The 22175-nt window shown below is 52.8% G+C and overlaps 9 protein-coding genes across 9 annotated transcripts; 6 read left to right on the forward strand and 3 right to left on the reverse strand.

Annotated features, from left to right (window-relative positions):
* Window positions 1-44: 44 nt before the first annotated feature.
* CCOS01_12594 (uncharacterized protein) lies at window positions 45-833 on the reverse strand (the record flags this gene model as incomplete). The annotated part of the gene is made up of 2 exons (XM_060460742.1): window positions 45-350; window positions 441-833. The coding sequence occupies 2 exons, from the start codon at window positions 831-833 to the stop codon at window positions 45-47; spliced, it is 699 nt and encodes a 232-aa protein (XP_060308790.1).
* Window positions 834-948: 115 nt separating this feature from the next.
* Window positions 949-1431, reverse strand: CCOS01_12595 (uncharacterized protein; the record flags this gene model as incomplete). The annotated part of the gene is made up of 1 exon (XM_060460743.1): window positions 949-1431. One exon carries the CDS (start codon window positions 1429-1431, stop codon window positions 949-951), a length of 483 nt encoding a protein of 160 aa, XP_060308791.1.
* A 1899-nt stretch (window positions 1432-3330) lies between these two features.
* Window positions 3331-5323, forward strand: CCOS01_12596 (ferric reductase like transmembrane component; the record flags this gene model as incomplete). Its single annotated transcript, XM_060460744.1, has 2 exons — window positions 3331-3503; window positions 3559-5323. 2 exons carry the CDS (start codon window positions 3331-3333, stop codon window positions 5321-5323), a joined length of 1938 nt encoding a protein of 645 aa, XP_060308792.1.
* Window positions 5324-6051: 728 nt separating this feature from the next.
* CCOS01_12597 (arginyl-tRNA synthetase) lies at window positions 6052-8789 on the forward strand (the record flags this gene model as incomplete). Its single annotated transcript, XM_060460745.1, has 4 exons — window positions 6052-6552; window positions 6659-7869; window positions 7929-8342; window positions 8600-8789. The coding sequence occupies 4 exons, from the start codon at window positions 6052-6054 to the stop codon at window positions 8787-8789; spliced, it is 2316 nt and encodes a 771-aa protein (XP_060308793.1).
* A 1757-nt stretch (window positions 8790-10546) lies between these two features.
* CCOS01_12598 (uncharacterized protein) lies at window positions 10547-10804 on the forward strand (the record flags this gene model as incomplete). Its single annotated transcript, XM_060460746.1, has 1 exon — window positions 10547-10804. The coding sequence occupies one exon, from the start codon at window positions 10547-10549 to the stop codon at window positions 10802-10804; it is 258 nt and encodes an 85-aa protein (XP_060308794.1).
* Window positions 10805-11225: 421 nt separating this feature from the next.
* CCOS01_12599 (cytochrome P450) lies at window positions 11226-13304 on the forward strand (the record flags this gene model as incomplete). The annotated part of the gene is made up of 5 exons (XM_060460747.1): window positions 11226-11343; window positions 11403-11657; window positions 11711-12421; window positions 12487-12568; window positions 12623-13304. The coding sequence occupies 5 exons, from the start codon at window positions 11226-11228 to the stop codon at window positions 13302-13304; spliced, it is 1848 nt and encodes a 615-aa protein (XP_060308795.1).
* Window positions 13305-13806: 502 nt separating this feature from the next.
* CCOS01_12600 (uncharacterized protein) lies at window positions 13807-13983 on the forward strand (the record flags this gene model as incomplete). The annotated part of the gene is made up of 1 exon (XM_060460748.1): window positions 13807-13983. The coding sequence occupies one exon, from the start codon at window positions 13807-13809 to the stop codon at window positions 13981-13983; it is 177 nt and encodes a 58-aa protein (XP_060308796.1).
* Window positions 13984-16189: 2206 nt separating this feature from the next.
* On the reverse strand, window positions 16190-20494 carry CCOS01_12601 (cytochrome P450; the record flags this gene model as incomplete). Its single annotated transcript, XM_060460749.1, has 9 exons — window positions 16190-16596; window positions 16656-17808; window positions 17872-17967; window positions 18701-19072; window positions 19141-19201; window positions 19259-19397; window positions 19452-19461; window positions 19572-20406; window positions 20475-20494. 9 exons carry the CDS (start codon window positions 20492-20494, stop codon window positions 16190-16192), a joined length of 3093 nt encoding a protein of 1030 aa, XP_060308797.1.
* Window positions 20495-20889: 395 nt separating this feature from the next.
* Window positions 20890-22079, forward strand: CCOS01_12602 (short chain dehydrogenase; the record flags this gene model as incomplete). Its single annotated transcript, XM_060460750.1, has 5 exons — window positions 20890-20985; window positions 21075-21190; window positions 21239-21714; window positions 21773-21909; window positions 22011-22079. The coding sequence occupies 5 exons, from the start codon at window positions 20890-20892 to the stop codon at window positions 22077-22079; spliced, it is 894 nt and encodes a 297-aa protein (XP_060308798.1).
* Window positions 22080-22175: the final 96 nt, after the last annotated feature.

Genomic DNA, 22175 nt, shown 5'->3' on the forward strand with positions numbered 1-22175 from the left:
CTCCCAACCATGATCATCCCCTACCACCAGACTTCTCAGAGACTCTAGAAGAACATGGCAGCCCCACCAACAGCAGCAGTCAACGACACCAAGAGACCAGCCACAGCGCCGGTGGAGAAGACGGTACCGACCAGAGCACCGGGGGCGGCGTTTGCGGTGCTCGAGGCCGAGGCGGACGGGGTCGAGGTTCCGGAGGAGGAGCCGGAGGAGGGGCTGCCGCTGCTTGAGGAGCCGCTGGCGCTCAGGAGGGCTGTGAGGGTTGAGTCGGAGGTGAAGTCGACGGTGACCGTTGCGTTTTTGCAGTCTGAGCGGGTTGGGGCTGTGCCGGAGACGAAGTTTACTGCGGCGCACTGCAGGTGTGTTAGTGAGATTTGTTCTTTGTTGAAGGGGGTTCACAGAGTGAAGATGTAGAGAGAGAGAGAGAGACGAGGATAACACACGGTATACAAAAGCCCATCAGGCGAATGCGCAACAACACTGACGACACCCCTCTTTCCCGTCCAATTCCCCGGCGCCACCACTTTGGGCTCGCAAAAGTTGCCGAGGCCGGTCTGCATGACGATCGGGAACAGCTGCGTCCACCCGGAGGCGGCGGTCTGGTCGAGTGTGGCGCGGAAGAGCCAGTTTGTCTGCGGGTGGCCGTTTTCCATGCCGATGGCATCGCCTTCGACGTAGAAGTCTGTTGCTGCGGAGGAGGAGGAGGCGGTGTAGCCGCCGCAGGGGGCGGTGGCCTCGTTGTCGTCTGAGTCGCCGAGGGGTTTGGGGAGGGTCATGGAGAAGTGAGCTGTTGCTGTTGAGGCGAGGAGGAGGAGGGGGGTAAGGAGGCGGGTCATTTTGGCGGTTGAGGTGATTGAGGCTGGCGATGTTGGGAATTTGGTGTTGATGTGTGTAGTTTGATGTGAGAGGACTTTGGGTATCGAGGCGCACAGCGCGGAGAGAGGACAGGTATTAGGAATTGGGTTTGATAAGATGGTGGAATGTCAGGTGTGAAGCGGACGAAGAGGAACACGGGCTGTTTATGAACGAGACCGGCGTCGCGTGGGATGGGTATTGGTCAATGGGCGGGAGGAGAATGACCCGAGCAACGGGGTTTCCCTTTCTCGCACTCTCCTGTAGGGCTAGCCTGGTTGCGCCGTTTGTCTCGAAAGAGCTTAGATTGGGTAACAGCAAAGCTCCTGAGAAGCTCGTGGTTTTGTTCGGCAAGGGTAGTGCGGATATCTCACGAGCGGGCTGGGTGAAAAGAACTAAGCACTTGGGTGAGATACATGGCATCCATGGAGTGGAGAGAGACGGAAGGTCTTGCCGAACCTCTCTCACCGTTACACGAGAACGAGCGAGACTCAGTTTTGTGCCTTGAAGTGAGCTACATAGGTAGGAAAAGAGGGTTTGGGAGGTTCTGAATGGGTGAACGAGAGCCTCGGATTCAATCATGAATGGACTAGGATGCCTAGATCCGGCAGCCGGCACATGGCGAGGTAGAATTGAGTTACGCCCTCTGGTCGGAGGCACTGGAGAGGAAGATGACTTGCTGGGGGTATTGTGCCCGGTGGCAGGAGGAAGAGCTAGGAAGCTAGGAAGCAGAGATAAAACTTGCTCACTTTGGCTGCTGTTACCGAACTAAGTAGCTCCAAGCTTCACTTTTACCACGTTGGATGGTTGCATGTTTCCCCCTCACTATATGCATGAAAGAACCAAAGGTCCCTCTCGAGGTGGATTCTCCGCGCCGGGACTTTCGGAACGACTCTTGGCTTTCATATTCAGTGGGGATGACTGATGAGGCTCTGGTAATGTCTTTGGGTGCTTTCTCAGTCTCGTCTCGTCTCCGCCATCGCCCCGAGCTCTATAGTCACAATGAAATGTCGTCGCGATGCCAGCGTGTGATATCAAAAACGCGGCGACGGCGGACGCGCGGGGACGGGTGGCTTGATGCTTAGACAGTTAGACCATGAGAGGAAGGGATGTAGTTAACCTTAGATAGACTAGCCCCGCGATATGCGCAGGGGCTTGCTGGCTGCGTGACTAGGGCTGTGGCCAATCATGAGGCCGTTTGTAAATGTCACTGAGAAGTTTTGAGCAAATTGTGGCGTTTGCGCAGTTGTGATTGGGGGGACTACCCCTGTTTGAGAGTCCGTCAACTCAGACTCACTCTCACTCTTCGACAAGGGACAGGTGGGATATCTGGGGAGAGGGGGGGTGGGGGGTTCACGGGGGGGTTTGAGATTGATCTTCTGTCGTGAGCATGTTTCCAAGCTGGACGGGGGAAGAGATTTGGCGGGTATGGTGCTTGATGCCTGGATGGTCGTTGGTATCTTCTTATTCTTGGGAAGTTGGTGAGAATTAAAACAAGCTTGTTTCTGAATCTCAGCTGTAGAAGAGAAAGGTCAGAGGATGACGGGCATTAGCGATAACCAAATTGAGAGTTTGAATTCGAAGTCTGTGTAAAAGCGAATCATGACCCGCGTAAATTCAAACAAACCTAAGAGCCCAGACCTCTCTTTATCTGATGGATAAGGACTTAGTAAACATGCCGGGAAGAAACTAAAGCATAGAGAACTTTCCCCCGAGCCGGTAGGATAGATAAAACTCTCGATGAAGAGGGTGTAAAGTGAAAGTGTAGCCGAGACTCCCGTCGTCGAGAAACGTGTTCAGGCATTCCGCACCGTCGTGAGTTGGCGGCGGATCATCCGTCAGCCACCTCTGCTTGAAGCATCCCGTTTGCCCCATGGCCCAGGTTGTCATGCCTTGACGATGCCAAACTCGTTCGGATGCATGCTGGACCGTGTTGCGCTAACCATTCTCTAAACCAGCGCATTTTGTGCCGCCGAGCCGGGTACTCATTACTGGTACCATTTCTCTTGTGCCAGTCTTTAGGCCAGTCACTGGACGTGCTTATGCTGCCCAGAGTCTTTGCCTCTTGAACTTGCTCAATACACCTCATTCCTTTGGCTGATTTCACAGCCGTCAAACGCCGTATAGCCGGGACCTCTGAACTGTTCGAGGCGCAGATTTCATTTTTCGTATTTCAATTATTGGATGAAGTCATGGTATCTGGGAGTCTATGCGCATGCGATTGGTAGTGTTTGCTTTGTGAGATGGTTTCACGAATTGGCGCTACCTCATGACACCGGCGCGCCATTGGAATACCCTCTCGACATCTCACAACGAACTTCCACATCTCAATAACCTGCGTTAAACGGGCTACAACGGGTTCGATAAGCAGTAAGCGGCGGGACTGGAAACCGCCAAAGTCGCAAATCAACATATACAGCGAAAGACGGCACAGCCTACAGCCCTCTCATAACCACAATTTCATCACCAACAATCGCCACGATGAGCCATAATCATGGAGGAGGAAGTAGTATGGGAGGAGGCATGACCATGGGAACGGCGCTATTCCAGGAGACAAATGTTCAGCTCGCACAGTCTTTCTGGTACATAATCGCAGGCGTCGTCGGGTTCCTAGGTATCATCCGCGGTCTCAATTACCTCGAAAGCCTAAGAAGGTGAACATCATTGCCACCGTGTCTGCAGTTTACCCTCTGATGCTGACATGTGCAGACTCAAGCGATGCCGCACCGAGTCCGTTCGATTCCCGACAAAACCCTCAAATATTATTACACAAATATGGGCGACATCAACAGCGCTCGTCCGCGAAGCAGGACACCCACAGCTCTACATCCCGATAAAGGGCCTACGCTGGGCGACGCCGCCGTCACTCGGTCGCGTACTTGTCCTCTTGGCCTACTGGGCCGTCATCATCTACATGATGGTCAACGATGCCGTCATCAAGGACGCGTACTTCTGGGAACGAATAGGCTTCCGCAACGCCTGGGTGACTGTTATGCAGATGCCCCTCCTTTATCTCCTGGCGATGAAGGTTAACGTGGTGGGCTTCATCATCGGGGCTTCACATGAACGGCTAAGCTGGCTTCACCGATGGGTCGCCAGGACAATGTTCGTTACGGCGACCGTCCACGGGTTCCATTTCTGGTCGGAGTGGGTGCGCGCAGACTTTGTCGAGACGCAGCTGCGGATCCTGCCCGTCATCAAGTACGGACTCGGGGCCTGGGGGATCCTCATCTGGACGTTCCTCACGGGTATGAGACCCCTCCGTAGCATGGCGTACGAGCTTTTTCTCCTGCAGCACATCCTTTCGGCGGTACTCTTCATCTGGCTGGTCTACGTACATATTCCGGCCTACGCGAAGCAGTACCTCTGGTTCTCCGTCGCCATCATCTGCTTCGACCGCCTCGCGCGCTGGGCGTTCCTTGCCTGGCAGAATACGAGGCTCCGACCCAACAGATCGACGTGTAAGGGGATGAAGCGGGTGGGACACGAGGTGCAGATCCGGGCAGCGGGCTCGTCGACGACAGTGTTGACGATCAAGGATGTTCACTTCTCGTGGAAGGCGGGGCAACACTTATACCTCTGGCTGCCGCATATCGGGCCCTTTGAGGCACACCCGTATACCATTGCGTGCGCACACCAGCTTCCGGAAACGTGTACCTGCAATAGTATCCAGCTCGTTGTACGGAAACACGGCGGGTTCTCCAAGAGACTGCATAACTACGCGGAACAGGTCCAGGCATCTGGGAAGAAGGAGACGCTTACGGGCTTCGTGCTGGGGCCGTTTGGAGCGCCGCCTAGATGGGATATCTACGACTCCATGGTTCTCATCTCAGCGTCTACGGGGACGTCTTTCACGCTGCCTATCTTGGAGAGCATCGTTCAGAGCCGCAGGAAGACATGCATTACGAGGATCGAGTTCATCCTCATGGCATGCCAGGGTGAAGAAATAGAATTCTACACGCAGCGGCTGCGGGAGTCGATGGATCGGGCGCAGCAGAACGGCATCGAGCTGCAGGTGCATATCGCCATTACGCGGTCCGGCAAAGCCAAAGAAGGCGAGCCGACGACGGTTCTCTACTCAGACCGTGAAGGAAGCTCTAGCTCAAGTTCATCTGCGAAACACAGAAGGATCGCCTCTGACGACTCCGTGGATGGTAGTGGCGGCAGTGGTGGATGCTGTCAGGAAAAGGGACTAGACTTGGAAAAGGGCGATGAGGTGCCGCTTACACCCAGGATCCGGAGCGGGTCTATGATGAGTATGGTGAAGACGTACAACTGTCGTCCTGATCTGGAGGCCTTGATTCGAGAACCTGTCGAGGCTGCGGGCGGCGAGACGTCGATCGTTGTCTGTGGTGGGCAGTCGTTGGCGAGTTCCGTGAGGAATTGCGTGGCCTCATTATCGGATGAGAGGGCGGTCCATAAGGGGACGGGGGCACAGGGAATTCATCTTTTTGTTGAGGAGTATTCGTTCTAGATTATATCAACGTAATTATAGACTCATGCAAGACATTGGCATTTGACGCGTACTCATACTGCTTGTCAATACGTGTAAATATCATGTGTACAAAAAAAGAAACCAGTTTGAATGGTATACAAGATTCCAGAGCTTGGATGTCATTGGTGAAGATTACAAGTCTAGAAGGATTGTTTCATATGGCTTGATTGGTACATGTATTACCGGCTTCATCAGCGTCATGTATTAATAGTCTTATCAAGAGGGAGCTGACGCGGTGAGCTTCATGTGGCATTCGGCAGCTCAACAACCAGGTGCTATTAATGCCGGCTATCTTATCGTTTGTGAAATGGGAAAAATATGAAGGCGTGTAGAGTATATATATCCATCACAACCACTCATACTCTCTTATGTCCCGTGAGAAAATCATGGGTTGATGAGATGAGTTTCCATGCAATCCTCTTGAAGGTGAGCTCACCGAAATTTGCAGGGGGAATTGCCCCTCCATACCGGACTCACCGAGAAAAGATTACCCCTCCACTCGGTGAGCCCCGGTGAAGCCCCACACCGGCAGCCAACCAACCACATGGACGAATGGCTCAGTGACTCAGGCTGGCCGTCGGTCCGCAATTTTTTCTCTGCGGGTGACAAACATCGGCCACAGCCCTCAGCCCAGCGACCCCTCCCCCTCGTTGCCTTTTTTCTTTCTCGTCCCCCCTGCAGCCCAGTCCCCGTCGTCGAGTCTCTTAATGACTAGCGTCGCGCGCTTCCTCTTCTCTTCTTCTTCTTCACTTCGTTTAGCCCACGTTTATCCCACCAGTCTTCGACGAGGAGCGTCTTCTGCCGCCTCAGCCTTCGCCCACTACCCTCCTCGACGACGACCTCCAACGTCCACCACGCGACCCTACTCCTCGACGACTCCGGAGCGGTCGACCCTCGCCAAACCTCCCCCCACCCCCACCATCTCGCTTGCGACAATGGCCGACCAGATCACGGCGCAGCTCGAGAAGCTTTCCGTGAGCAAGCTCGAGTCCTACCCCGGCTGCTACCCCGAAGTCAACCCCATCGACGTCTACCGCTCCCACATCACCTCGCTGCTGCAGCCTGTTACCGGCGTTGAGAGCACTATCATCTACAACGCCCTTCAATGGACCCAGAGCTTGGATAAAGGCGACTTGGTACTGGCTGTCCCTGCTCTTCGCATCAAGGGCAAGAAGCCTGCGGATCTCACTGCTGAGTGGCTCGACAAGGTCAGTTCTGAACCAAGATCATTGGAATAACCCGTACCCCTGAACCAATGCGCGCTGGCTCTTTCGTGGTACGATCGAATGTTGGGCTAACACACCTTGGTAACAGATCCCCGAGTCTCCCTTGATCGAGAAGCCCGTTTCTTTCCAGAATGGCACTTTCCTCCAGTTCTGGTTCAAGCCCGGCCCCCTTTCCCAGCTTCTGATCCCCCAGGTCCGGTCCCGTGGCGTCGACTTTGGCAAGAACCCCAACAACGGCCTCAAGAACCCCGAAGACAAGTCCCAGGGCAAGAAGAAGATCATTGTCGAGTTCTCCTCCCCGAATATCGCGAAGCCTTTCCACGCTGGTCACTTGCGAAGCACCATCATTGGTGGCTTCATTGCCAACCTGTACGATGGCGCCGGCTGGGATGTGACCCGTATCAACTACCTTGGTGACTGGGGAAAGCAGTATGGTCTCTTGGCTCTGGGCTTTGAGAGGTTCGGTAGCGAGGAGGCGCTTGCCGCCGATCCCATCAACCACCTGTACGAGGTCTACGTCAAGATCAACAGGGATATGGCCGACGAGAAGGATCAGATCACCGCAAAGGAGCAGGCTGGGGAGGACGTCACCGCGCTCAAGGACAACAGCCTCGACGAGCAGGCTCGCAAGTACTTCAAGGCCATGGTTGACGGAGACGACAAGGCTGTTGCTCAATGGAGACGATTCCGTGATCTTAGTATCAAGCGTTACAAGGAGACCTACGCCCGTCTTAACATCCACTTTGACGAGTACTCGGGCGAGTCCCAAGTCTCCGAGGAGGATATGGAGGCTGCTGCCAAAAAGCTCGAAGACATGAACATCTCCGAAAAGTCAGAAGGCGCTGTCATCATTGACTTCGCTAAGCACATTCCCGGAAAGCCGGGCAAGAGCTTGGAGCGCCCCATCATTCGCAAGAAGGACGGCACAGCTCTGTACCTGACCCGTGATATCAGCGAACTTCTCCACCGCCAAAAGAAGTACAACTTTGACCACATGATTTACGTCATTGCCTCTCAACAAGATTTGCACTTGAAGCAGCTCTTCAAGATTATCGAGCTTATGGGCCACGGCGAGACGGCCAAGAAGTGCCAGCACATCAACTTTGGTATGGTTCTGGGAATGAGCACCCGCAAGGGTACTGTCAAGTTCTTGGATGACATTCTGCGCGACGTCGGAGACAAGATGCACGAGGTGATGAAGAAGAATGAGGCCAAGTATGCTCAGGTTGCGGAACCGGAGGCTACGGCCGACATTCTTGGCATCAGCAGTGTGATGGTGCAGGATATGAGTGGAAAGAGGTATGTCGTCCGGACTTTTCCTTCCAGGCGCTTTCGGATGCACTGACACATTGGCCCAGGGTCAACAATTACAAGTTCGACATGGACACCATGACCTCGTTCGAGGGTGACACCGGACCGTACCTCCAGTACGCCCACGCTCGCCTGTGCTCCATCTTCCGCAAGGCTGGAGTCGCTGAGGAGGAGATTGCAAAGGCCGATCTTGGCTTGCTGACGGAGAAGCATGCTATTGAGCTGATCCGCGTCATTAGCCAGTACCCCGACGTTGTCCAGAACACTCTCAAGACCTTGGAGCCCACGACTGTGCTTACGTATCTGTTCCGCCTCACGCACGTCGTCAGCAGCAGTTACGATGTGTTGCGTATTGTTGGAAGCGAAGCTGAGCTCCAGAAGGCCCGCTTGGCGCTGTACATGGCCGCCAGGACCGTGCTCTTCAACGGCATGCGTCTCTTGGGACTGTCCCCTGTCGAGAGGTGAGTTCTTCTCCATACGCTGCCGCACGATGCCGTCTGGCATGTGAAACTTGATGCTGACCACCCCACCAGAATGTAAACTGGCATCATGACGGAATCATGACTGTGAGAGACGAGAGTGGAGGGAAAAGTGGTCGTATAGAGAGGACTTGAACAACTAAAAAGACAGCGGAGGATTATGAGCAGAGTGACCTACGGTCACAACAGTGCTCGTACCAATGACGAACACGGGCATAGGAGCTACTACTGCGTAACAGGCCGATACAACGGCTACTAGCCATCAGCCACATTGTGGTGCTATTCCATAATGGCCGACGGCACGAACCGGTGTGGCGTCGCACAAAGTCAAGACGTTTTCGATCAAAGAAGCCACCGACCGTTTCGGTGTACTACAAATCCCCGTGGCCGTCTGTGGCCGTCGTCGTTATCGTCGGACAGACAGCATGAGCCACACAGGATTCGCGTGCACCAGCCCATTAGTGCTGAGTAATTGAAGAGACAATTTTTTTACTATTTACTACCCCAGACTGGAGACGAAGGAGTCATTCAATCTGCAGTGAAGTTTGATGTGCAGGTGGCGACGGCGGCAATTCGACCCAGTAGGGCTGGTTTCTCTGCAGAAGCAGAAGCAGAGGCAACAACAGAAGCAGCAGCAGACTGGATCCAGGCCAAGCAAAGCACGGCATATGTCGAGAGGTCGTGACGAGAGTGTTTCGCAAGAAGCAGGGGATTCACCCACCTACACTCAGGTGAGAAAAGTCTGACCGATGATGACTGTCAAAGCAGAACTGCGCAGCGCGAGCTATGAGCCACAGTGCCACGACAGTCACAATAGGTGGCCTCCCCCTGACGCTCTCCCTCCAAGGAATCAAGAGGCGTTCAACAACTTGTCTAAGGTACCAACATGTGGCTTGTGTCTGACGCTCGGTGAATGGCGTGGGGGAGTTCCATTCCTGGGCGCCAACCAAGTGATCTTCCCGCTCGGATCCCGCTAGGGCGTACTAATCCCTGCCAACACCGAATCTTGCATATGTCGAAACACTAGAGTTGCGATGGCTCTCGACGGCTCTGACTGGTTCTTACTGGCTGTCGCTGGCTCTCACTCGATCTGCGGGTGGCTGTTGGCTACCAATTTCCGACCGCATAGCTTCCGCGACGCCGTGGCTTGCAGTTGATCGACGTCCACAATCTACACATTCAGAGTCGATGACTCTGTGAAGTCTCTCTGCCGACGTCTCCTGGTCAAGTGCCGGAGGAAACCCAAGAACAATATTGATGATTTATCCCTACCTTGCGTTGGGCGTTGTGTGCTGTCTACATGTCCAAGGCCGAGACTGACGTTTGCCCAGGCTCCGGAACACAATAGTAGCGGTGCATCCGGCGTGGGGCACCATGCGGATCGACCTCAGCATCATGGCGGCATGCGAAAACCTCGTCCTGATCTTTTCCAAGCTTCCGCTCAGGACAGAGCAGAATAGCGCGCAAACGAAGGAAGCGAAAACGTCAAGGAGTGGGCCAACGGGCCATCGGGTGTGCCTGGCCTAGCCCTAGAATGGTTCAAGAGAATTGTGACAGCAGCTTCTTCCGACAATTTTAGGCAATCGAGCAGTGCGATTTCTTCTGCTCGTATACTATCCTTGGTTTTAGCTGCAAAGCTAGCGTACTGCCCGGTGAAGTGGCTCGGTGTCTGTGCCGAGACCGGACGGGCCCCGACCTACGCTCCGGTAGCCCACCGCAACAGCTCTACCTGACGCCGGTGCCTAGGTGACTGGTTCAGACGCCCAGTCGACGAGGGCAAAGTGGGACGAGGATGATCCTGTTGCCCACCGCGGGCACTACGGACTTGGACATGGAACAGCTTGGTAGTCACGGTAGCGTGTTTACTCCTTGCTGCAGTGAGATGTCGACTCGGCCAATCTTCTGGCCCCTGTGTTTGGAGCTCTCGCAGATGCAACGCGCATCCCACAGTCACCTCATATTCTAACCGTCTCCTTGGGCCCTAAGCAGCCATGGTCAACCCTGCTGCAGTCCACGAGCCTGCATACCCTCCCACGCAAGATGCAAGGACGGGCATCGGTATTTGCTAGCACTCCGTGAGCTCCAGCTGGGGAGCTCTCGGGGATCTGCCTTTGCCCCTTCCTCGTCTCTTGAGGCGAACCGAGTGTCTGATCTCTGATGTACCTTTCAGGAAGCTCAATGCCCAGATGTCAGAACTCAACGAACCACTTGTCTGGGAAAGGAAGGGAAGGGAGCCAAGCGAGCAAGCAGCAGCAGCAGCAGCACCACCACCACCACCACTACCATTAGCAAGCAGGCAAGCACAACGGCGGCGGCCGACATGCAAGCGCGGCACAAGTATCTTTTGCTATGTTGTCAAGGATTATACACCATCACCGGGGTCCAAGACTCTGGGCATCCGTTGTTGGACCATGGATGGCGGAATGGACGGCGAGGTGGACTGACAAGTTTGCCGCCGCCGCCCGCTGTGCGCCGATCCATGATAGTCGCAATAGGGTGGTATTGGACTTCTTGCCATGGCGCTTGGGGAATCCGGCGAGCGTCCATACTCGCGTGGTTCAGTCATGTTTCCAGACAAAGGGACCGTTGGCCGTTCCCCGTCGGTCCGCTTGGGCGTTCCATGACCGGATGGCTGAACGTGGCCCTCACTCTTCTTAATAACAGCCGAGAGACACACCGTCCTCGAGACCCGTCATCGTGGTTCTTGTCGTTTCTGCTTTCCTGCATCAGCAGGTCTTATTCTTCACTCTCTTTTGTTCTTCACCCCTAATCGACCTTGACGTCGGTTCCCCCCTTTACCCTTCTTCATACTATACCGTAGACAACACTTAGTTGTATTCCCTAATATCACTTGGCCTTGTCACGATGGCCGTAGGCGTGGCAATTCTCGGCTTTATCCTCTTCTGCGCATGGCGCCTTTACTCCGCCATTCAGTTGAAGAAGAGGATTCCAGCGGGAGCAAAGCCTCTTCCTGGACCAAAGGGTAAGCTGTTACGACCACGACATGCCAACGATGGTATACAGACACTGACTTCAGCACAGGCCTGCCCTTTATTGGTCGCGTTCACGATGTTCCGGCAGAGGCGGCATGGATGAAGTTCCATGAATGGGGCCAGCAGTATGGCCCAATCTACGGGCAAGAGATGTTCGGTTCTTACCACGTCTGGATCTCCTCTGAGCAAGTTGCTCACGACCTCCTTGGCCGTCGTAATGTCATCTACTCTGACCGGCCCATGATTCCTAACCTCCCGGATAACCGCACCAGCGGCGACTACCTTGCTCTCCTTGGCCGGACAGGTACATCTTCTACTTGCCTCTCACCTAGATATACTCACTAACAATCCGGTCAGAAACATGGAAGCGCCAGCGCAAGCTTTGCCACCACCTCATGAACCAGAGCGACAAGCAGGAGCTCCACGCATACCCGAGCCGCGAGCGCGATCGTTTCCTGTGGCTTCTCTACCAGAAGCCTGCCGAGTATCGCGAGTACATCGAGCAGTTCACCAGCCGAACCGTCAGTCGCCTTTCTTGGGGTACCGCCCACCCGGCCAGAGTTCTGCGCAAGACCACCTTTGGCCTTCTCGAGACCATCTCCCCTGCCGGTGCTCTTCCTAATGTCATCTCCTTCCTCATGCACGTCCCCGCAGCGCTTTCGCCGTGGAAGAAGAAGGAGGCAGAGCGCCACGATATTGAGTCGAAGCAGTTCACGAGCAACGTCGACTTTGTCAAGGATCAGGTCGAGAAGGGTACCGCCGCGCCGAGCTTCATCAGCACGTTTATCAACGAGGGTCTCGGAAACGAAAAGGGCAAATGGGGCGACCTTGCGGAGGCTCAGAACGTTGTTGGTCTCATGGCCATTGCTGGCGCCTTGACCATCGGTAGCCCCATCCAGAGTTTCCTCCTCGCCATGCTGCACTACCCCGAATGGCAGGCTCGCTTGCAGCAGGAGATTGACGAGAACTGCGAAGGCAGATGCCCTCAATGGTCGGATCGTGAGAAGTTGCCTTTATTGAGAGCTGTCGTCAAGGAAGTCATTCGGTGGAGACCCCCGGTCCCTACTGGTACGTTTTGCGCCATCATAGTGGAAGTTTGTTTTTGAGTTCAGCGCGATTGACGTGACGTGCAGGCATTCCCCACGCTGTCGAAAAGGACGATGTTTACAACGGCTACTTTATCCCTGCCGGTGCCACGATTCATGCTCTTGAATGGTTAGTAGCTCGACACTAGGACCAAGTGTTCGTTCCATTACTAACGCAGCCTAGGGGCATCACTCGCGACGAGTCCGTCTACCCCGATGCTGAGACCTTCAACCCCGGACGCTGGGTGCAGCCTGAGTACCCTACCTACAAGGAACCTCTCACTAGATTCCCCAACCTCGACGGCTTCAGTCAATTCGGTTTCGGACGCAGGACGTGCCAGGGTGTCCCCATTGTTGACCAGGACCTCTTCCTGTCCATGGGAGGCATGGCCTGGGCTTTTAACATTCGCAAGAAGTTCAACGCCGACGGCACTGAGGTCCCCGTGCACTGGAACGACTACACCCCTCTCCTGATCGCCAAGCCCGCTTTCTTCGACTTTGACGTTGTCGCGCGCACGCCCGAAAAGGCCGACCTTATGAAGGCCATGTTCGATGCCGCTAAGGAGGAAGACGAGAATGAGGAGCTCATGATGAAGATGGGTATGCCTGACATCGACACCCGCGAGAAGAAGAGGGCTGCCATGTCTGTCAAGCCGCCTTCCGTCACGTTGAATCTCCGCCAAAGAAAGGAGGATGGCGAGCGCGAGAAGCAGTACCGCGAACACGAGCGCGACATCCCCGGATGCCCTGGCCGATGGGCGACTGAGAGCGACGTGGATTCGGGTAACGAGAAGGGATATGTTGATGGAGAGGACAGCGCCAGCGCCAGCTGCTCTGGACGCTCGTCGCCGACGATGCTGTCATAAGATCACTATGGCTATGGGCGTAAAGGTGATGAGTCTAATGAGGATGGATGGCAAGAATGTTTGATGATAGGATAAGATACTGGTGAGATCATGGACGGCGCTGATGGATCATTCGGATTGATATCAGGGATTCCCTTTGTTTACGGGCTCATTTTTTCAAACGGAAAGATGCCGATGCTACTGAAGGAGCTGGTCATCTGGAGGTCTAGAATGTGACATGGATGGATATACCTTCTACGATGTATGAATATAGAAATTTACACTTATACCACAATCATTCAAAAAAAGAAAATCCAAACGACTCTCCAACTCATAGTGCCTAGCGTGAACAACGAGGTCATAGGCTGGGTGATGCAGGAACAACGCCGGCCCCGCAATTGCGATCCGCCGCGCACACTTCAGGTGGATCATGATAGCTTCATAAAAACCAAAAACATACAACACCAGGTATTCGCTGGTCGTCACCGACCCAACTACTAATCCGGCCCTCATCGGCTTATCTATGGGAGAGCGGACGGGATCCCGAGTTTTCCAATGGGTATGGTCGTATGTGGTGGTTGAGACTCGTGCTGGTGCTCATGATCGACTTCGCAGACAACACCGTGATGCTGTCTTTCGCCACAACACAACCTCAACGAATCTGAAAGAAAATCCTCAAAAGAACACTAACGGCGTCTAGCGCTTCTCGAAACGGTGGCAAGAATCCAAACGGAACGGTAGTGGAGCCCGTGGTCCCGTTGAGATCAGATCGTGACAGATATCCGTCCGTTCAAGTTTCGGCGGCCTGCCGCTGGGGGTGTCACAGACTCACGTTCCCTTTGAGATGACTAAGCGGCGAACGGCATCTAGTGGATGGAAATTTGAATTACTGTGACTTTCCCAACGGGCAAAGAGCTGGTCGAAGCTGAGCTGAGCTGGAGCTGGAGCTTCAAGCTGGGTAGAGCTGGAGCTCCCAAAGGGGGGCAGGGGGGCGAATGGCAAAGCTCTCCGACATGCCAAGCCCTACGCACAGGATTCACGGTTCCGACGACCGCTACGGCCATCTCTGCCTTAGCTTCTTGTCGAGGCGATGGACGAATGGGGATTTGAGTACGTTTCGTCCTGGAAATGATGCGATTCGTCAGAGTACGGGAAGGGCCTAGAAGGGAGGTAGGTTCTGGACCTTTGACGCGCCGAACGGCGAACGGGCGGTGGCCCAAGGGGGATGAGATGTGTCAGAGGAGGAACGAGAGCCCGAGATCCATGACGGCCTGAAGGGTATTGAGGTAGGTGATGGGATGGGATGATCTGAGATTTAGCCTCCTTTCACACCCGTGGGGGAGGGAACACTCACCCAAAGTAGTAGCAGCAGCTTTCACCAAAGCTTGAAATGGGGGAGAGACGGGATGAACTCTGAGTTAATCGGGAATCGAAGCGGGCCCGAGGCCTTCCACTTTTCATGATTATTTGGCATTGTCGCCGACGTTAATTCGCCGCTCACTTGATTTCGCGATCTCGGAGTGATCCCTTCTTTTTTTGAGTTGAAAGGTAGGCATTGTCGGGTTGCCGAGGGGATCTGGTTCCGCCCCAAGCTCTCACAATTAAGCTTAGAAGCTTTTGCTTGTGTCCTAGAGCTTTGTGTTTGGACGATATTGACAGTTTTGATGTTTGTATTCCATCAAGATTAGCGTTTGTTTCGAGAGTCTCAAAACAGGATGTCCCCTTCACTCCCGTCTCGTTCGTTGATGTGTTTGGGAAGCCAAATTGCTGGGTTGAACTAAACGGCCTCATGTACAAGCGACCCTGATACTAGTCTATAACTCTGCTCACTTTCCGTCGGCTCCGTTAAGCTTTATGTTCGCCTTTCTCTTACTTCGAACGGGCGGTTGTAGCTTCCCGCTTCGCTAAGTCAGACCCCCGCTGTATTGTCAAAGATTGAAAATTGAGACTCTTGACCCTTACCTTTTCCACAGACTTTTGGCAACTCCACATAAGGCTTTCTGATAGGCACACAGGAGCCGCCAGTATTAGAACTAGCAAATCCGTACAAAGACGGCTGATGCTTTGCAGGGCTGAGATCGGGAATCGCTTGGCTGTTGTCAGGCGATGATCAGACTACCCCGAGGCGCCTCCAGAGGAACTTACCGGGCAGGCATTGATCGCTCGGACTACCTTTCCTTACCGAGGGATTCCTGTCCGAATCCTCCCGGCTCTGTGACTCAATGATCCAGATACTGGCCACTGCTTCCAGCATGTGTTATGTGCTATGCATATAGCCCTTGATGGGCTCGAGGCTCGAAAAGAGTGCGTTGTGGCCCAAGTTTAACGCATGAGAAGCTTCTTTCCATAGGGCATCCTTGTGATCTTTGCTAGGTCCGTTGAGAGACATGCTAATCGACTTTAGCTCGAGTTAGCTTATCGAAAGACGCTATGATTCTAGTGAATTCAAAAATTGCGAGACGCTAATTGAGATCCCTCACGGAGCATTCGGAAGCCGTCAATATGTGGATTGGTATCATGCAGCAAAGGCCATCAGAGGAACACGTGAACACAAGGCTCTGGCCACATTTTTGCTTTACCCTCAGACGTAAAAATCCAGGTGACCATTTCGAATGCTGAGATTTGGCGATACCCTTGCGTTGGAAGGCGTACAAGTGACTCCATACCCAAGGCTTCACAGAAGACTGATCGATATTGGCCTGACTGGTACAGGTCTCAACCCAGCTAAGTTCCTGAAGAAATTTGGTCAATTGTTTACAGAAGCTGGATGCAACCAGTTTGAATAGACACAAATTGATCTTGTAAACTTCAAGAATACGCTATTGTTGAATACAAAAGGTAATCAGAGGGAGACCTGAAGGATCCAAGGTGTTAGGCCCAAGCCCCGGTAGTCTTTTGACTGTTAACTAGACGTGCATGGATGTATCCCAACTGCCTTGCTCTACATAATGCTCCCTAGTTCTCTCCTCCGCAGCTCTCAAACAATCACTCGTCACAGGGGTGTCTCTGGGGATGAGCTTTACCTTGAAGTCCTTCGGGATCGCCACCAAAGCCGTCTTGAACTGGTTATACTCGACATAGTCAGTATTCGGAGGTTCTTCTTCGCTTGCAACAATCTTGTACGAAGATAGCAGCCGCACCAAGGCCGCATATAGTAGACGCTGGGCGATGTACTGCCCGGAGCAGCCGCGGGAACCCAATCCAAAGCTGAGGTGACCGACGCCTGAGATCTCCTTTTCTGTTGGGGGATTGAGACTTTCAAGCCACCGCTCAGGATCGAAATGACCGGCATCATCACCAAAATGTCTGACATCTTGCACAACGTCAGTAAGACTAAGAAACCTTCAGTCACTTGGGGAGAGAGTGACGCACCATGATTTCCGGCTTGTGCGTTGACCAAGATCATTGTCTTAGGGGGTATGATGGCTCCGTTCCAATTCACTTCGGTGACGGTCTTTCGGGGAAGACTCATAGAACTGACTGTGTAGTACCTCCCAGCTTCCCTAATAATGGCGTTGATGTAGGGAATTTTCTCTTCTGCGTAGCAGGAAGCCCATGCTTCGCGCACGTCTGGGTAGTAACGCTTGATGTCTTCGTAAGCCCGGTCCTGCCAGGCCTGTCCCTCCTTTGTGGCAAGGGATCCGATAGCCGAGGTGAGAGTCCCCGGTATCGTCTCGAATCCTCCGGACACAAGCGACAGGCAGATGGATGAGACTTCAACCCCGCTAAGCTTAGTTTCTTCGTTCTTCAAAATTGCTGCTGAAATGCAGGGCTTATCGGTGCCCCGCTTGATCTGCTCCCGCACTTTATCCAGAAGCAGATTCAAATACGCGTCTCGGCGTTCCCTGAGATCTTTAGAACGACGGCTCTTCTCATTGTTTGGGAAGTACCGCATGATGGGGACGTAGTCTTGGGTGTTCTCTGAAGCACTACGCAAGAGCGAGATTGCCGAACCAACGTGCAGAATCTCGCGTAACAGGTCATCGTAGACAGCGTCCATTCGAATACCGTAGCAGAGCGTCAAGGTGGTGTTCAACGCATATCGCTGGATATACGGTCGCACGCTAATCTCCACCTCACCGTTGCGACTATCCTTATGCAGATCTCGGAGGATGCAATAGCTCTCGAGGTCGAACATCGGATAGTAACTCCGAAGGGCGGGTCTTCCAAGCGCCGTGCCTGCGGCCTTGCGTTTCCGGCGGCACGAGTCATCCCAGGGCGACGACCCGATCGTGAAGCCCTGCGTACTGCTGATGAGACCGTGGAAGGTGTACAATTTCGGCCGGTCAATGACTGCATTCTGATAGCCAATGAGCAGACGACGGATGTCTTCATATGAGTTGAACACTACGGCTCTCGTGTTTCCCAGCTTAATTTGGAAGGTGGATGGGTTCCCTTTCCGCCACCAATTCTCGCAAGTGCTCGCGTGGTCTTCGCCGAGCCTTAGAAGATGTCCAAAAATTGGAACAGCGCCAGGCATTTGAGGAAGTCCCTTGATGTGAGGGATGTCAGTGCCGAAGGCAACCTGTGAAGTCAGCATTCTCATCGTAGAGCTAGGTGGATAGTCGGAAATGCTGAACGAGCTTACATTATAGGCGACATAGCAGGCCAGTAACGCCAGAGTCGTTGCGAGGACAGGCCCGAGTGAGAAAGCCTCTTCAATAACCCCTTTATGCCCCAGAGACTGGAACGATCTCGTTAAATTGAGCAAAGTTGACATCATGAGCTGGCCCTTTCTGCGATCGCTTCTCGCCGAACATGAGGAATGGAGTCAGTCTGCTGGATCCGTAGTAAAGGGTCACCAGGACGTTGCCGACAGTACTTATATGACTCCGGATTGAGGAGAATATAGCAAGATCGTTGGAATTCGCACAAAGATCTCTCATGCATCAATTTTCCCCTCAATCACGGTCATGTCGGTCGGAGGTCGAACAGTGATGTGGCGATTAATCATCGGACGACCCGATACCTCCAACTGCAGGCTTATCATTCGTGTCGGACAAGCCGCCCACCGACCACTGGTAATATAGACGTCATTTGAACAGATAGGATTGACTGGGTAAGATAGTAAGAGACCTAGGTAGCTCGTCTTTTGGCTTTTCAGCTCACGCCTCGTTGACTTCCATCATTTCTTTGTACCTAGTAGATATCTGTTCAACCATTCGACATATCTTGCCAGCCACAGGGAACTTGACGCTAAGCTTGTCAAATAGCTCGATAGTCAAGTCAAGGTCCGCCACTGCTCCCTTGTCTCTCAAAACAGAGATGAGATTATCAGGTTGGGCAGTTGTAGCGTATATTAGGGACAAAGTTGCGGTAAATATCGAGAGAAGGTTGAGCCAATTGTATGCAAGACACCTTTGGCGGTGCATATTAGATACTTGACGAATCGACATGGATGCAGCTTCCGCTAACACTTTGACACGGGGTTCTGGCAGAGTCGGGAATAGCGGAGATGGTCGATACAACATGGCGACGTGGAGATAATAGTTGAAGTCATACCAGCTGCTGTTGAGGTGCGGCACTGCGGCGTCGGTGTTTGGAAGAGGAAATGGCATATTGCGACGCCAGTTAAGAAGTCTTTGGTGGAGCGAGTTTGATACCTCCTCGCGCTGTTCGGCATTGAGGCTGGCTGACATTCGGTGCGAATAGACTGAAGTCGTGATGTTGCTGGCAATCTGCCGTAGCTCGAGGATGTGGAGAGGAACGGTCAGTATAGAAGGCTTAAATGAGTTCTCGGGCAGATCAATTTGTGCCCCAACGTCACTATCATATTCCACCGCGAAGGGCTTGAAATTTGAGTCAGTTGATGGGCGAGAAGTTGAACAATTAAGTCCCGAGAGAGTGCCTATCTTACCGTCACATCGATGTCATCTTCATTGATGGCGAATGGGCGACCTAGAGCTATAGATACTACGCTGTTGGATAGGATCAGTATGCCAGGCATTGCGGTATTATAGATCGTGAGGACTCACCGATCCATCATGTAAACGGAAAAGAAGAGCCTCTTCCGCTTTTCAGACACGTCGGCTGGTAGGCCTTCGTAGGTTGAGGAAGCATGCATGCCTAATCCAATTGCCATACGTGCACCGAGACCAACCAATGTCCATGTATCTGTTATCAGAAAAGTGAGCAAGAGTATCCAAACGAATTTCTGGCATCGCTTACTGGGTCCAAGCTGGTTGAAGAAAGAATAAGATACTTGCAGAAGTAAAACTTCCAACGCGGCCTTCAGTTATGTGTCAGCCTTCACATCCCCCCTAAACTCACTTACAAGGAGATTCATACCATGTATCCATAATCGAGAGACCCCTCAAAGTGCTCGAGTGCTTTCTTGTAGTACATCATTGATTCGTGCTCATCTGAAAGGGTGACTGAGCATTGCGCAGTTGATCCAATGGCAAGGACCATCCATAGGCGAAATTGACAGAGGGATGATTGAGCTAAAGCACACTGAGGATCCGCTCGAACATGCTCCAGTATATTATTGAACTCCTGGCGGTGAACGATCGGGTATAGCGTATGCGAGTGAGCAAAGTAGAAACGTATGAGCTGGTCAACATGACTGCCTTCAAGAGAGACCTGTTGCTCTGGAAGGGAGATGGGCTCGGTTGGCGCGGTCGGGGAGAACCCGTCAAGCATCGAAGGGTAGCACATGAAAGGGTCTCTGAATCCACTGAACAATGTTGAATCCAAGAGGTCCGAAGTCGAGGAGGGAAGGTTCAACTGCGGCCACATGCCACCCTCGGGTTCAAAATGAGCGAAGCTAAAGTCGGCCTTGTCGGGATTCAGACGCCGAAGAACGGTTTGTGTCAGCTTGGCGAAGGAGAGGCCGGAGGAAGATCCCAAATGACGATCAGCCGTTGCCTCGAAGGAGAGGATTTTGAGCTCTTCGACGAAGGAAAGGGAGGACTGCAAGAGAGGCAGCTGGGTAGGCGAGGGCTCATAAAGCAAGTTCGTGCTGTTTGCCTCCGTCTCTTGACGACCGAGGGCAATATTAATATCACTTGTATCCGGATTTATGAGTTCCGCTCGAGAGTCTAGTTCTCTTCCTGTCGCGGATCTTAGTGAATTGATTTCCTTTTCGAGAGACTTGACTTTTGCCTCGAGACTGCGCACGTATCTATTCAATATGTTTTATTCAGCAAACGTCAAAGAGTTTATATACTATCAAAAAAGGATATCACTTACGTGACGGGGTAAGATGCCATAACTCGATCATCATCGAGGAAGCTGCACGACACTCGAGCCCCGCTACAGTTCCTGCATTGGGGCAACCCGCGATCACATCTTTTCTTTCGTCGGTGACATCGCTTGCACGACGTTTTAGCTTGAGCGTCCGCAAATTCTGGTGCCATGTCTGATGACTGTGACAACGTTGGGATGTAAGTGAGAGGACAGTCGGATCTCCCGACGGCAGTTAGCGGTACGTTGAGGAATTACCCCGCCCTCGTCTGATAACGGGAGAGGTTGCATATCGGCTGGGCCGACGACCAGCGAAAGAGCCCGATAAGCGATCAACCGCTTACAGAGGCGAAGTTGAGCATCGAACAGCTTTTGACATAACCTCATAAGTGGTTCGTACACTTCGTTGAAGATTCTAAGGATGGCTTCACTCGACATTACGCGACTCTTTTCGGTCAAGGGCTATGTGGCCGTGGTGACTGGAGGCAGTAGCGGACTGGGCCTAATGATAGCAAAGGTATGTAACCCAACATCTCAGTATAATGACTCAAGGCCGAGAGACCATGATCCTTTGTAGCAACTTGAATACTCATTTCAGACTACTAGGGCCTCGTCACGAATGGTGCCAAGGTGTACGTGGCTGCTTTACCAACTGACGTCATTGATGAAGCTGTCAAAGAGCTCAACGAGTTGGGCAAGTCTTCTGAGGGGAATGCAATAGGGTATTGCAGAAATTCTAGCTCATGACATCGCGTCTCTGACTTCTGCAGTGTGCCATGCGACCTGTCGTCGCATGATGAAGTAACAAAGCTGGTAAAATATGTTCAACAACGCGAACACAGCCTTGACTTATTAGTGTCAAACGCTGGTATTCGACGGGATCCGCTGGATCTTTGCGACCTGGAGACTGATAATGTCCTCGAATTGCAAGCTTCAATGCAGTCTTCGAGGCCGTCTGACTGGAAAGACACATTTTCCATCAACGTGACATCACACTATTACCTGGCTGTCGCATTCCTTCCCCTGCTGCATGCTGCCGCTTCCCATAATGATGACGACGGTCCCGGTAGTCGTCAAGGACGTGGCGCCATGATCATGACGAGCTCATGTGCTAGTATGCACAACGTTACCAATATTGACCTGACGAGCTACGCTGCAAGCAAAGCCGCTACGGATCACCTAGTGAAGCTTCTGGCCGCCAAGTTCAGAAATTTCTACGTTCGAGTTGTGGGGTTGAATCCTGGCTGTAAGTGACAACAAAGTCGTTGGTAGCTGAGATTACTGATCATATGGAATTCCCCTAGTCTTTCCAAGTCGTATGAATCCTGTTGGAGAGGAAGGCAATGTGTTTAGTTCCTTGTTCAACAAGGTTCCTGCCAAAAGAGCTGGTCAAGAGGAAGACATCGCCGGCGCGGTGATTTATCTTGCTAGCAAAGCTGGGGTAAGCCTCAAGTCTTCTCGTTCCGACATTCAAGTCCCAAACTTCAACACCAGTTGCAACCTTATCCTTGCGTTCCTTTATCAACTGACCTACGAAATAAGTCTTACGTTGACGGCATCAACTTATGCATTGATGGTGGCCGCATTCTTGTGGCAAATGGGCAGGAATGAAGTTTCGCGGATAGATGCATCAACGAGGCTTTGCAACATGGGATTAGATAGATTAGTATTCACTGTAGTATGTACTTCACGATACTCTCCTTTCAT

The sequence above is a fragment of the Colletotrichum costaricense genome, assembly GCF_030867565.1.
Source record: "Colletotrichum costaricense strain IMI 309622 chromosome Unknown Scaffold_15.1, whole genome shotgun sequence".
In the NCBI taxonomy this organism is placed as follows: Eukaryota; Fungi; Ascomycota; class Sordariomycetes; order Glomerellales; family Glomerellaceae; genus Colletotrichum; species Colletotrichum costaricense.